This window comes from Mobula hypostoma, chromosome 29 (genome assembly GCF_963921235.1).
Source record: "Mobula hypostoma chromosome 29, sMobHyp1.1, whole genome shotgun sequence".
Lineage (NCBI taxonomy): Eukaryota > Metazoa > Chordata > Chondrichthyes > Myliobatiformes > Myliobatidae > Mobula > Mobula hypostoma.
In genome coordinates, this window is record NC_086125.1 from 1511592 (window position 1) to 1525324 (window position 13733).

General features: G+C 45.5%; 1 protein-coding gene across 2 annotated transcripts in view; it reads left to right on the forward strand.

Annotated features, from left to right (window-relative positions):
* Window positions 1-13733, forward strand: part of LOC134339467 (collagen alpha-1(XI) chain-like) — a 394099-nt gene that overhangs the window by 178935 nt on the left and 201431 nt on the right. For both annotated transcript variants that reach the window (XM_063036004.1, XM_063036005.1), the window contains 4 exons: window positions 2505-2579; window positions 4475-4558; window positions 6902-6958; window positions 13669-13722. In XM_063036004.1, coding sequence (XP_062892074.1) covers window positions 2505-2579; window positions 4475-4558; window positions 6902-6958; window positions 13669-13722 — 270 coding nt within the window. The remainder of the gene's footprint in view (window positions 1-2504; window positions 2580-4474; window positions 4559-6901; window positions 6959-13668; window positions 13723-13733) is intronic.

Consider the following 13733-nt stretch of genomic DNA (forward strand, 5'->3'; position numbering starts at 1 on the left):
CACACTGGCCCCTAAATCTCAGGCTGCCTCCCTGGGGTATTTAAGAATTCACTCATCAGCCCCTGACATTGGAACATTTAACATTCCGAAACTATTATCACAGACACCCAAGCGTTAACACACTGACTATTTTTGTCTTTGCTCCTGGGTTACATATGTACACACTGACCAACCACCTCCTTTCCCTACGGGTATTAACTCACTGACCCATTGGTTTCTACATCTGACTTCAGTTGTTAGCACACTGTCCCCTCAGTCCCAGACAATGAATACATAAGATAGAAGAGAAAAAAAAAATAAATAAGTAAATCAATTAAATTATACATATATTGAATGGATTAAAAATGTACAAAAATCAGAAATACTGTATATTTAAAAGAAAGTGAGGTAGTGTCCAAAGCTTCAATGTCCATTTAGGAATCTAACGACAGAGGGGAAGAAGCTGTTCCTGAATCACTGAGTGTGTGCCTTCTGGCTTCTGTATCTCCTTCCTGATGGTAACAGTGAGAAAAGGGCATGCCCTGGGTGCTGGAGGTCCTTAATAATGGATGCTGCCTTTCTGAGACACCACTCCTTAAAGATGTCCTGGGTACTTTGTACCAAGATGGAGCTGACTAGATTTACAACCCTCTGCAGCTTCTTTCGGTCCTGTGCGGCAGCCTGTCAGAATGCTCTCCACGGTACATCTATAGAAGTTTTTGAGAATATTTGTTTACATACCAAATCTCTTCAAACTCCTGATGAAGTATAACCACTGTCTTGTCTTTGTAACTACATTGATATGTTGGGACCAGGTTAGATCCTCAGAGATCTTGACACCCAGGAACTTGAAACTGCTCACTCACTCCACTTCTGATCCCTCTATGAGGATTGGTATGTGTTCCTTCGTCTTACCCTTCCTGAAGTCCACAATCAGCTCTTTCGTCTTACTGACATTGAGTGCCAGGTTGTTGCTGCGACACCACTCCACTAGTTGGCATTTCTCACTCCTGTACGCCCTCTCGTCACCACCTGAGATTCTACCAAGAATGGTTTTATCGTCAGCAAACTTATAGATGGATTTCATCAGCAAGTTTATAGATATCTGTGCCTAGCCACGCAGGTCCGCCAGCTCACTATCCCTTCGGCTATTGTCGTGTAACACACACAAGATGTTGAACAATCTCAACAAAGCAGTCAGCATCTACAGAAAAGAATAAAGAGTCGATGTTCTGGGCAGGGAAGCTTCTTCAGTTACTGTTAATTAATTCCTCTCTATAGATGCTGCCCGATTTGCTGAGTTCCACCAGCATTCTCTGTGTGTGTTACCCTGGATTTTCTGCATCTCTTGAGCTGATTGTCATTCTGATTTGCTCTCTGTACTTTCAGTCCTCTGCTTTTGGAACAGTAATTGTAGTAAATGTTTCTCTCAACTTTGATGTGGTTTGGGATTGAGTCACTCTTGTGCGCTACAGTGATGTTAATCTGGGGTAGAGATACTTTCCCAGTGGTTAGACAGACATTACATAGCATTGCACAAGGCTTGAACGGAGTCCTTGATTCAAAGCAGAGCTGCCTCTCTGCAAACGTAGCTCCTAATATGTTTCCCCATCTGGATGTGGCCGAAGCTCGGTACCTCCCGGGGCATGGAAACACATGGACTGCAAAGCCTTCAGACTGTTAACACAATAACTGCTCACCCCCTGACCCAGGGTATGACACACTGACCCCTCACCCCCGACCCAGGGTAATGCACATTGACTCCTCATCCCCTGACCCAGGGTATGACACACTTGACCCCTCACCCCCCGACCCAGAGTATGACACACTGACCCCTCACCCCCTGACCCAGAGTATGACGCACTGACCCCTCACCCCTGACCCACAGTAATGCACATTGACTCCTCATCCCCTGACCCAAGGAATGACACACTTGACCCCTCACCCCCTGACACAGGGTATGACACACTTGACCCCTCACCCCCCGACACAGGGTATGACACACTTGACCCCTCACCCCCTGACCCAGGGTATGACGCACTGACCCCTCGCCCCCTGACCCAGGGTATGACACACTGACCCCTCACCCCTGACCCATGGGCATGACACAGTGACCTCTCACCCCCAACCCAGGGTATGACACACTGACCCCTCGCCCCCTGACCCAGGGTATGACACACTGACCCCTCTCCCCCAGACCCAGGGTATGGCACACTGACACCACCGCCCCCTCCCACTCAGATTGTCTCCCTGGCTAATTAATGGGTTCACACATCAGCCCTGACATTGGTATATTAGCATTTCAAAGCAGTTCTCAGAGACACGTTCTAAAGCATGAATCAGTCTGTGAGGGAGAGCCAAGTGTTCAAAACACATCAATGTCAGGTAGTAAGGCTCTAGGCCACTCATTCCTCTGATAGTGACACATCATAGCCTGATCTTGGTTGCAATGATTCTCTTATTTTGACAGACTCCTCCTCTTTTTGTCTTTTCTCGTCCCCTAACCTACGTACCTTTAAACATAGGGTCCACCAGGAAGACCTGGTCTGCCAGGCATCGATGGAATACCGGGACCCCCAGGAACCATGTTGATGTTTCCGGTGAGTCATCTTTGCCATTTTGATCCCTCTTCCTACTTTAATTCAAGATTAGATATTAGAGGTTCCAAGTCAAAAGCTGGAAACCTTGGAAACACTCACCAGGTTGGACAGCATCTGTGGAGAGAGAAACACAGTTACCATGTCAGGGGTATATTTAGAAGTTTTGTAAGCAGCCTGCACCACGTCCCTGTTGTTCATCAGCACAGTATATATGGAAGAATTTTGTGAGTGTTGCCAGGATGTGAGGGTTGGAATTATAGGGAGCAGTTTGGCACGCACTGAGACTTTATCACTTGGAAGGTAGAAGGGTGAGGGGTGACTTTAAAGAAAAATTTACATATTGGTTTTATTTGTCACATGCACGTTGAAACATCAAAACAAAGAAATGCATAATTTGCTAAAATTAAATCAAGATGGATTGTGTTGGCAAGCCCGCAAGCGTTGCCACGCTTCCAGAACCGACAGAACATGCCTACAACTCACTAACTCTTAGCGTACATCTGAGGAAAGCAGAGCATCTGGAGAAAACCCAGGCTGTCACGGGGGTGAACGTACAAATTCCCTATGGGCAGTGGCAGGAATTAAACCCTGATCGCTGATTGTTAGCACTGTAAATTGATGCCTTAACTGCTGTGCTGCCAGGCAGGATTTATAGAGGACGACCGTATAGAGGTGAAGATATAAACATATAGCAGTATAGATCAGATGAATGCACACTGTCTTTTACCCAGCAAAGCTCGAGGGTATAGGTTTAAGATCACTGAGCTAAGATTTAAAGTGGACCTGAGGAGCAACTTCTTCATTCGTGCGTAAATGGAATGAGCTGCCAGAGAATGTGGCTGAGGCAATGATATTCAAAAAAAATTGATACATGTATGCTCACAACACGCTGGAGGAACTCAGCAGGTCGGGCAGCATCCGTGGAAACGATCAGTCGACGTTTCGGGCCGAGACCCTTCGTCAGGACTGTAGAGGGAAGGGGCAGAGGCCCTATAAAGAAGGTGGGGAGATGGTGGGAAGGAGAAGGCTGGTAGGTTCAGGTGAAAAACCAGTAAGGGGAAAGATAAAGGGATGGAGGAGGAGAGGCAGGGAGGTGATAGGCAGGAAAGGTGAAGATGGAATAGGGGAAAACACAATGGGTAGTAGAAGGAGGCAGAAACATGAGGGAGGTGATAGGCAACTGGGGGAGGGGGCAGAGTGAAATAGGGATAGGGGAAGGGAGGGGGAGGGATTTACCGGAAGTTGGAGAATTTGATGTTCATACCAAGGGCTGGAGACGACCTAGACAGTATATGAGGTGTTGCTCCTCCAACCTGAGTTTAGCCTCATCATGGCAGTAGAGGGGGCCATGTATGGACATATCCGAATGGGAATGGGAAGCAGAGTTGAAGTGGGTTGGAACTCAGCAGGTCGGGCAGCATCCGTGGAAACGATTAGTCAATGTTTCGGGCCGGAACCCTTCATAGGAACTCAGCAGGTCAGGCAGCATCCGTGGAAACAGGAACTCAGCAGGTTGGGCAGCATGTTTGATACATTTATGGTTAGGAAGGGTTTGGAATCCTGTTCAAAAAGTCTCAACTCAGAACGTCCAGTGTCCATTTCCCTCCATAGGTGCTGCCTGACCCTCTGAGTCTGTCCATTGCTTTGCACGTTGTTCTAGATTCCAACATCAGCAATCTCTCGTATCTCCGTCACTGGCGGGGGAGCTTGATTTGCAAGATGGACCCAGCTGTGTTCCTAACTCTCTTGCAATTTTTTACTGATCTGGGGCAAAACAGTTGTCATACTAGGCTGTGATGAATCCAACTAGGATGGTTTCTATGTTGTACTGGTAAAAATTGTTGAGGGTCATGGGGAACTGCCTCTGAATTCACCATGTTCCTTCCCGTTTTCAGTTCCAGTTTGGCGGGAATGGAGCCAAGGGACCCATCGTCTCGGCCCAGGAATCTCAGGCCCAGGCTATTCTCCAGCAAGCAAGGGTAAATACAGAAGACTTTTACAACCTTTCGCCTTTAATTATTGGCAAGTGGTCAGAAAGAACTCCATCCGTCTCTGGAGAGACATCACTAGCAAGGCCAATATTTTTTTACCCATTGGTATGATGGGTATAGCTAGGGTAAATACAAGTAGTCGTTTTTCTCTGAGGTTGGTAAGACTAGAACAAGGGTTAAAGGTGAAGGGTGAAATGTTTAAGGGGAACATCGGGGGTGGTCAGAGTGTAGAACGAACTGCCACTGGAGTAGGTGGAAGCAGGATCGATTTCAACATTTAAGAGAAGTTTGGATAGGTACATGGATGGGAATGGTGTGGAAGTCTATGGTCCAGGTGCAGGTCAATGGGACTAGGCAGAGTTATAGTCAGAATGGACTAGTTGGGCCTAAGCACCAGTCCTGTGCTGTAGTGTTCAATGTTTCGATGACTCTACTGTTGAGGACTGTCAAACTGACGGACCTTTTTTAACTAAGCCCCCTAGCTGTAGAAATTGGCAACAACAGCAGGTTTTCCTTCCGTCAAGAGGAAGAATAGCTGCCTCCTGTTCCAATGGCTGCGGAATAGAGTGCAGGGGCTTCCGTCTAATTTTAATGATGTCCTCAAGTAAACGGGTAAAGTTAGATGTTGGGTCAATGGAAGCGGCTGAAGACTGCTGGAAAGTTGGGATTTGTAAACTCTTCAAGTAGAGAACCAGGCCATTCGGTCCAACTAGTCTCTCCTGGACTTGATGCTAAATTCTCTGCCTCGCTATATTAGAAGAACCTTCTACCCTGTTGTCTCTGATTTCTACCCTAATCCCCCTTAAAGGTGGTGTGATGAGAATACACATAGATTAAGATGTTAGCTGGCCTGTGCTGGCACCAGTGGGATCAGCAGTTGGTCTGCCACCTGTCTTCAGGAGAGAGAGAGAGATAAGGAAAATAATGGAGCAGCATTTGGAGATGTTAATGAAGGGGAAGGAGAGCTGTCAAGATCGGCTCCCCCTTTGAACCCCGAACTGTTTGAAGTGATGGACAGGCGATACCCCAGCAGGGGGATAAAAAGGGACAGGTTCGCTAAGGCAGGACACACACGACACCCGAGGTATCGAGACCCTGGAAGCGGTCCGTCTCTCACAAGTCAGTGGGAAGTTTTGGAAGGCCGGTTGCGGGACCAGGCCATAGACGCTCAGGGTGGAAAGGCACGATCGGCGGGAACCTGGTGTGTGTCCACCCTTGCCTGGGTGCCGGGTTCACCGCAGAGAAAAGATCGTATCTGGAAACGGAGGGGTCATGGTCGGTGACCTCAGATGACATCACAAAGGACTCGCCCGAAAGCTGACTGCGAAGGTCTGTGTGGAAGCCTTGAATATTCATTCGTTTTGCTCTCTCTCTCCTTCCCCCCACTGTCCATCTCCCACGGCAGCGATTACTGCGAACTGAACTGAACTAAATTGAACTGAAATTTGTGTCACTTTGAAACTGGTCATTTACCCCTAGACAACGATAGAGCTTGATTGATCCTGTTAAGTGAATTCTGTGTACATGTATGTTTATCATTGCTGAACTGTTGCATTCATTATCCTTTTGATTCGAGTATTGTGTTGCTTGTTTCTTTAATAAAACTTTCTTAGTTCTAGTAATCCAGACTCCAACTGAGTGATCCATTTCTGCTAGTTTGACAACCCAGTTACAGGGTACGTAACAGTGGCAATGCTGCTCAATGTGACCAAGCCATGTGGGAGAGAGATTCTTGCCACTGTCGGGGTAAAAAATCCTGGGATGAGAGGATTGTCCCAGCTAGAGAGGCTGGAAGCTCTTGTATGTATGAGGGGTGACCTTATTTAAATATGTGAGACCTTAAGAGGGTTTGGCAGTGTTGATGTTGAGTTTTTTCTACCAGTAATAGAGTTCAAAACAAGGGGACACAGCTGCAGAGTTCAGGAGTGACCATTTCAAACTGAAGTACACAGACGTTTCTTCTCTCAGAGGACAGTGAATCACTGGAATTCTCTGCTGCTAGAGTGGTGGAGGCCAGATCACTGGAGATATTTACATTGGAGATCGATGATTATTTGAGAGATTTCAGGAAATATAGGGAACTGCCACAGAAGAGGAGTTGAGACTTGGGACAAATTAGCCATGGTCTTATTGAATAGTGGGGCAAGATGGAGGGGCTGAGGACCCTACTCCTGTTCCTCTTTTCCAGTGTCTTTGTCAGGAAGTTACCCCTGGATTTCTCAGTGATCATCTTGTTTTCCCGAGAAGCCTTTCAGAAACACTTCTCAAGCAGTTTGTTACCTTGATTCCTCAGCTTGTTCCTCTCTCATTCTATTTATTTTTGCCTTCCAGCTTTCTATGAAGGGTCCAGCGGGTTCGATTGGTCTCACGGGAAGGCCGGGACCTATGGTAAGTAGGACCAGTAACTAGGAGGATAACAGCAGGAAACCTAACATCCAAATATGACTCAGCAAGAGAGGCGACAGAGATTGAGTGTGTATGAGGTGTGACCATGTGCATACACTCAGTAGCCACTTTAATATGTACAGGAGATATCTGATAAAGTGGTTACTCAACTGACATCACTTATACATTCATCTATCATCCAGCTATTTTAAAGCTAGTGGCTAAAATTGGTGCACGTGTGACTCACCTGAACAGGCAATCAGGAGACTACAAATGCACTGGAAGAAATTTGCACAAAATAGGCAAAACCAAGGAGAAAAAATGGACAGAGAGCCAAAATCTGACCTCCCCTCTGCTGGGTTATTCCCTCCTTCCCTGACTTCTTGCTCCTCTCTCCCTTTTCTGTTACCTTTCTTTCAAATTCCCCTCAACCACAGAACCCATCTTTCTACACTTCCCCCTCCTTATTCCACCCACTGCAAGTTCAAGTTTTACATTAAATTATCATTCGAACCTGCTCCCCCACCAGCACAATCTGTCCGTTATCTCGCAACTTTCCTCAGTCCACCACTCCCCCCCTCCCTCTCCCCTGTATACTGCCTGTCTCATTGCTCCTCTCTTAGTCCTGAGGCACAAGGGCTTCTGCAGATACCGGAAACCTTAAGCAACACATACAAAGTGCTAATGCTAATTGTTTTTCGCCCACAGATTTGCTCGACAGGCTGAGTCCCTCCTGCAGAATTGTTTGTTGCTGCCTTTCGAAAATCTGCAGTCTCTAACTTGTCTGAGAGATTGTGATACACTACCCCCATTAAAACTCACCTGACAGTCACCGAGCAAACATGCAGTGTGATTTTGTTATTTAATCAACATCAAAATTTGTGATGACATAATGTAAAAAAAATAAACCTGCTGTTTCCTTTGAAAATATCGGACAAATCCATTTAACTTTTCTGGCAGTAGTTTAACTTTCACAGGTTCTACACTTGTCTCCTTTTGTCTGTAGCATTAACCTTCCTTGTCAGCAATAACTTTCTGTTTTCAGTCTACATTTCAAACACCAGCATCTGAAAAACTTACACTCGGTTGCTTCTCTTGCTTTTGTTCCTGTCAACTGTCTCTCCCTCTCCTTCCCTTTCTTCTACGGTCCGCTCTCCTCGCCTATCAGATTCCTTCTTCAGCCCTTTGCCTTTTCCACCTGTCACCTCGCAGGTCTCATTTTATCCCCAGCAATGTACCTTCCCCCTCACCTGGCTTCACCTATCACCTTCCAGCTTGTACAACTTCTCCTCCCTCATCTTCTTATTCTGAATTCTTCCCTCCTTCCTTTCGAGTCCTGATGAATGTCCTTGGCTTGAAATGTAAACTTTTTATTCTTTTCCATAGATGGCACCTCACCTGCTGAGTTCCTCCAGCATTTTGTATGTACAATTCCCAATTTGTGTCTGCTTGATCACCTGGAGCACCAAAAGGTGCCCTTCAGCTGAGATGAGGTACCAGTTTACACTGATCCCACTTCACTTGCGTCATGCAATACCATTAGCTTCCCCCAGCCACCCCATGGGAGGTACTATCTCTCACCTGTGCTCCAGGTGCAGTTTAAGCAGACAGTATCAATCTGTGTACAGTACATATCTGTGGAGGGAAATGGACAGTCAGCATTTTGGGTTGAGACCTTTCATCGGGATTGGTTGAGGCCAATCCAGATGAGGGGTCAGATCTGAAGGATGCTCGGCAGCTGTGGCAGGGTTTGAATGCTATCACCTCCTTTAAAGCGGAGCTGAGTGGCATAGGTGACAAGAAGGTTTTGGTCCCAGATAAGCACATTGTCTTTTTATATTTGCCTTGACCATCAAAATATGAAGGCACTTCACAAACTCCCACAGCTACCGATGACCCTGTGATTATAGTCTCTGAGGTTGATGAGAGAGCATCTTTCAGGAGTGTGAACCCACGGAAAGCACCTGGCCCAGACAGGTTACCTGGCTGAGTACTAAAGACCTTTGCTAATCAACTGGCTGCAGTGTTCACGGATATCTTTAACCTCGCACTTCAGCAGTCTGAGGTACCTATCTGCTTCAAGCAAGCTTCAATTATAGCTGTGCCTAACAAGAATGTAGTAACCTGTCTCAACGATTATCGTCCAGTAGCACTTATAACTACAGTGATGAAGTGCTTTGAGAGGTTGCTGATGAAGTATATCAACTCCTGCCTGAGAAGCGACTTGGGTGTGCTCCAATTTGCTTACCGTCACAAAGGGTCAACAACAGATGCCATTTCATTTGCCCTTCACTCAACCATGAAAGATCTGGATAGTGAAGATCCATACATCAAGATGCTCCTCATTGACTACATCTCTATATTCAATACTCTCATCCCCTCAAAACTAATCAATAAGCTTCAGGACCTTGGCTCCAATACCTCCTTGTGCAATTGGACCCTCGATTTCCTTACTCGCAAACCCTAGTCTGCTTGGATTGTCAACAACAAATCCTCCACAATCTCCATCAGCGCAGGTGTACCACAAGGCTGTGTGCTTAGCCCCCTGTTCTACTCGCTTTACACTTATGACTGTGTGGCTAAGCACAGCTCCAGTGCCATACTTAAGTTTGCTGATGACACCACCGTCCATGGCTGAATCAAAGCTGGTGATGAATCAGGATATAGGAGGGAAATTGAAAATGTGGCTGAGTGATATACCACAGCAAGAACCTCTCACTCAATGTCAGCAAGACCAAGGAGCTGATTGTTCTGTACAGGAAACCGGAGATCTATGAGTCAGTCCTTATTGAGGAACCAGAGGTGGATGGGGTCAAAAGCTTTAAATTCCTTTGTGTTATCGTTTGAGAGGATCTATTCAGGGTCCTGCATGTAAGTGCCATTACAAGGAAAGCTTTGTGAAGATGCAGTATGTCATCTGAAACTTTGACAAACTTCTGTAAATGCCCAGTGGAGAGTATGTTGACTGGTTGCATCATGGCCTGGTTTGGAAACACTCATGTCCTTGAACAGAAAATTGTACGGAAAGTAGTGGAGACAGCCCAATCCATCATGGGTAAAGCCATCTCCACCATCGTGCATTTTTACATGCAGCACTGATGCAGGAAAGCAGTATACATCATCAAGGATGCCCACCATCCAGGCCATGCTCTCTTCTTGCTGCTGCCATCAGGAAAGAGGTAAGGCATCTCAGGAACGGTGTCACCCCTCATCAGTCTCTTGAACCAGAGGAGATAACTTCACTCAACTTCACTTGCCCCTTCACTGAAATGTTCCTACAACCTATGGACTCACTTTCAAGGCCTCTTCATTTCATGTTCTTGATATCTGCCACTTATTATAATTATAATTATTTTTCTCTTTTTGTATTTGCAGTTTGTTGTCTTTTGCACACTGGTGTTTCTCTGTTTTGTTGGGTGCTGTGCTTCATTCCTTCTTTTGTGCCCTTTGTGTTTACTCTGAATACCCATAAGAAATGAATCTCAGGGTTGTATATGGTGATATACATGTACTTTGATAATAAATTTACTTTGAACTTTGAAATGCCCAGTGCCCACCTCCCTCCATTGATGATGCCTGACTTGCTGAGTTCTTCCACTGCTTTCTGTGTTGCTACAGATTCCAGTATCTGTAGTTTCTTGTGTCTTGTGACAATAATGAAGGGTGTTGTTCCTAAAAACTGACTATATTGCAATGTTCTGTCATGCAAACTCTTGTCAAAATTGACAAGATTGTTTCTCTCTGTTTATTTAGTTATTTTACTCCCAGTTGAATTACTTAAGAACAATTTTTATTCCATATCTCAATTATTTTGATTATGACTTGTGATAAGAGTGAGCTTCCGTTATCCAGCTGTCATAATGTGAGGGTACCACTGTACCGGTAAAACTCTGGATTAGAAAGGGTAAGTCAGTGGTTTTGTCAATGGGAGAGTAACCTAGACACTGGATATTGGTCTGGGGACGGTCATTGAAGTCTCACCTTTGCAGCGGGGGAATTTAAACTGAACTGATAAAATTCTGTATTTCTCATGCCATTTGGCCCATTGAATCTGTGTCAACTCTCAGAGCAATCCCAAATTTACATAATGTCCACTCTCTCTCATCTGTCCATCAGCTCATTTTGTTACCTACCATCCATCTACTATTCTAGGGATAATGTTTAATTACCAATTAACCTGATCATAAGGAAGGCAAATGCAATCTTAGCATTTTTTTTAAGAGACTAGAATGGAAAACCAAGGGTGCAATGCAGTGCCTTCAGATATTTATTTAGAGATACAACACACAACAGACCCTACTGGCCCAACAAGCCACAAACTAGACTAATCACAGGACAATTTACAATGACCAACTAACCTACTAACCATTATGTCTTTGGTCTGTGGGACAAAACCGGAGCATCGGGAGGAAACCCATGTGGTTCATGGGCAGAACGTTTTAACTCCTAACAGAAGCTTTTGTTAAGATCACATGGAATACTATGAATAGTTGAATCCTGCGAAGAGTCTTGACCCGAAACGTCGACTGTACTTTTTTTTCCATAGATGCTGAGTTCCTCCAGCATTTTGTGTGTGTTGCTTGGATTTCCAGCATCTGCAGATTTTCTGTTGTTTGTGCATTGTGAGTAGTGTTGGGCCTCTTATTTAAGAAAGGGTGTGCTGGCATTGGAGAGGTTCAGGAGAATGATCTCAGGAATGAAAGGGTTGGTGTATAAGGAGCATTTGATGGGTCTGGTCCTGTATTTTCCAGTGTTTAGAAGAATGAGGGAGATCTTATTGAAACCTACTGGATATTGAAAGGCCTGGACATGCAGAAGATGTTCCCTACAGTGGAGTTGGGGGAGGGGGGGTCTAGGACCAGAAGGCATTTCCTCTGAATAGGACATCCCTTTATGACGGAGATAAGGAGGAAGTTCTCTAGCCAGACGGTGGTGAATCTGTGGAAGTCGTTGCCACAGATGGCTGTGGAGGTCAAGTCTCTAGATGTTTTCATAGTGGCGGTTGATATATGTTTGATTAGTCAGGACAATGAAGATTATGAGTGAAGGCAGGAGAATGTAGTCGAAAGGGAAAATAAATCAGCCATGATCAAGTGGGGGAAGCAGACTCGATGGGCCAAATGGGCTCATTCTGCTTCTTATGATCTTATGGTCTAACCTACTGAGCTGCCTGTATGTGGATGTAGGAAGAAACTGGAACACCTCGAGGTGAGGCAGCAGCCCTGCCAGTTGAGTATGTTACGACACCCAAGTGTCTATAGCAAGGCAAGTATTTATTGCCCAATCCTAGTCGTTCTTGTGAAGGTGGGAGTCTTTCACCCTCTCCAGCTGCTGCAGCCGTTTTCAATCCAGCTGGGTGCGGTTCAGAATCGGCCACATTCTGAGGCAGATCAAAGCCAGACTGGGTAAGCGTGGCAGATTTCCTTCCCCTGAAGCACGTCAGTGGGCCGGATGCATCTTTATGACAAGCTTATAATTTCCTGCTTGCCGTAATTAACATCAACTAGCTTTTCAATTGGAAGCACAGTGATGTGTGATGTGGCGAATAGTGCTGTTGACTCAGATCTGCAGTCGAACCTGAGGTCCGCTATTGTCTATGTGGAGTTTGTGTTCTCCTGTGACCATGTGGGCTCTCCCTGAGTGTTCAGGTTTCCTCCCACAAGTTAAAGATGTGCAAGTTTGTAGGTTCACTGGCTTCACAGGTGACTTAATGAGACGATAACAATATTATCCCTCTGGCAGGCAAGTCAGTGAAGGGACAAAGATTTAAAACAATTATCACAACAAAATAGAGATGTTATGAGATAATTATCCCTGAGAAAAATAAAACTGCTAGAGTAACTCAGCAGGTCAAGCAGCATCTATAGACATCGTGGAATTGTTGCCATTTTGGATTGAGACCCTGCATCAGGATGAAAATGTTGACTGAAATGTTTCAGAATCAGGTGTATTATCACGCACATGTGGCATGAAATCTGTTGTTTTGTGGCAGCAGGACAGAAAAAACAATCTTACTGTAAGTTACAATAAGAAATGTAAATGTAAGTGGTGCAGAAAGAGAGGAAACTAGTGAGATAGTGCTGGTGGGCTGTTCAGAAATCTGGCGATGGAGGGGAAGAAGCTGTTCCTATCTCACTGAATGTGCCCTCCCACAGATGCTGCTCAGCCCATTGAATTTTTCCAGCAGATTGTTTGTTCCTGCAGGTTCCAGTGTCAGTAGAGTCTCATGTCTCTACTTCCCTTGGCGTAGATGTGTGGTAAGTGACAATCAGGATGTGTGGACAGGTGAGAGAGAATTGGGCATCCAGGAAATATGGGATTCACCGGATTGAATGGAACTATTAGAGTAAAATTAGAAATTAGAGATTTATCTTCTTGGATTTAAATTCCCAGTTGCCATGCTGGGTCTTCAGTTACTGTTGCTGGATTGATATCCAGTTTCCTGGTTTGCTCATCCACTACCAGAATGAGTGGTTTTGGAATGGGCAAGAAAGTGCAGGAGGGAGTGGATAAGAGGTGAGGAGGAGGAGGAGGGGTGGACTGGAGAGCGCAGGGGGGGGCTTAAAATGAGCAAGGAATTGGGGACATCTTCGGAGTGGGTAAGTGGAATGGGAAATGTGGTAAAGTGATGAAGTGAGGTCAGATTTTGTGAAGCCTTTCAGGACAATAAATGAACAGCCAGAATTCCTTGTGTTTCTTCCTTTTCTTTACAGGGCCCCCCTGGAATCATCGGCCTAAAAGGTGACTCTGGTGAAATGGGTCCAAAGGTAGGCTAATG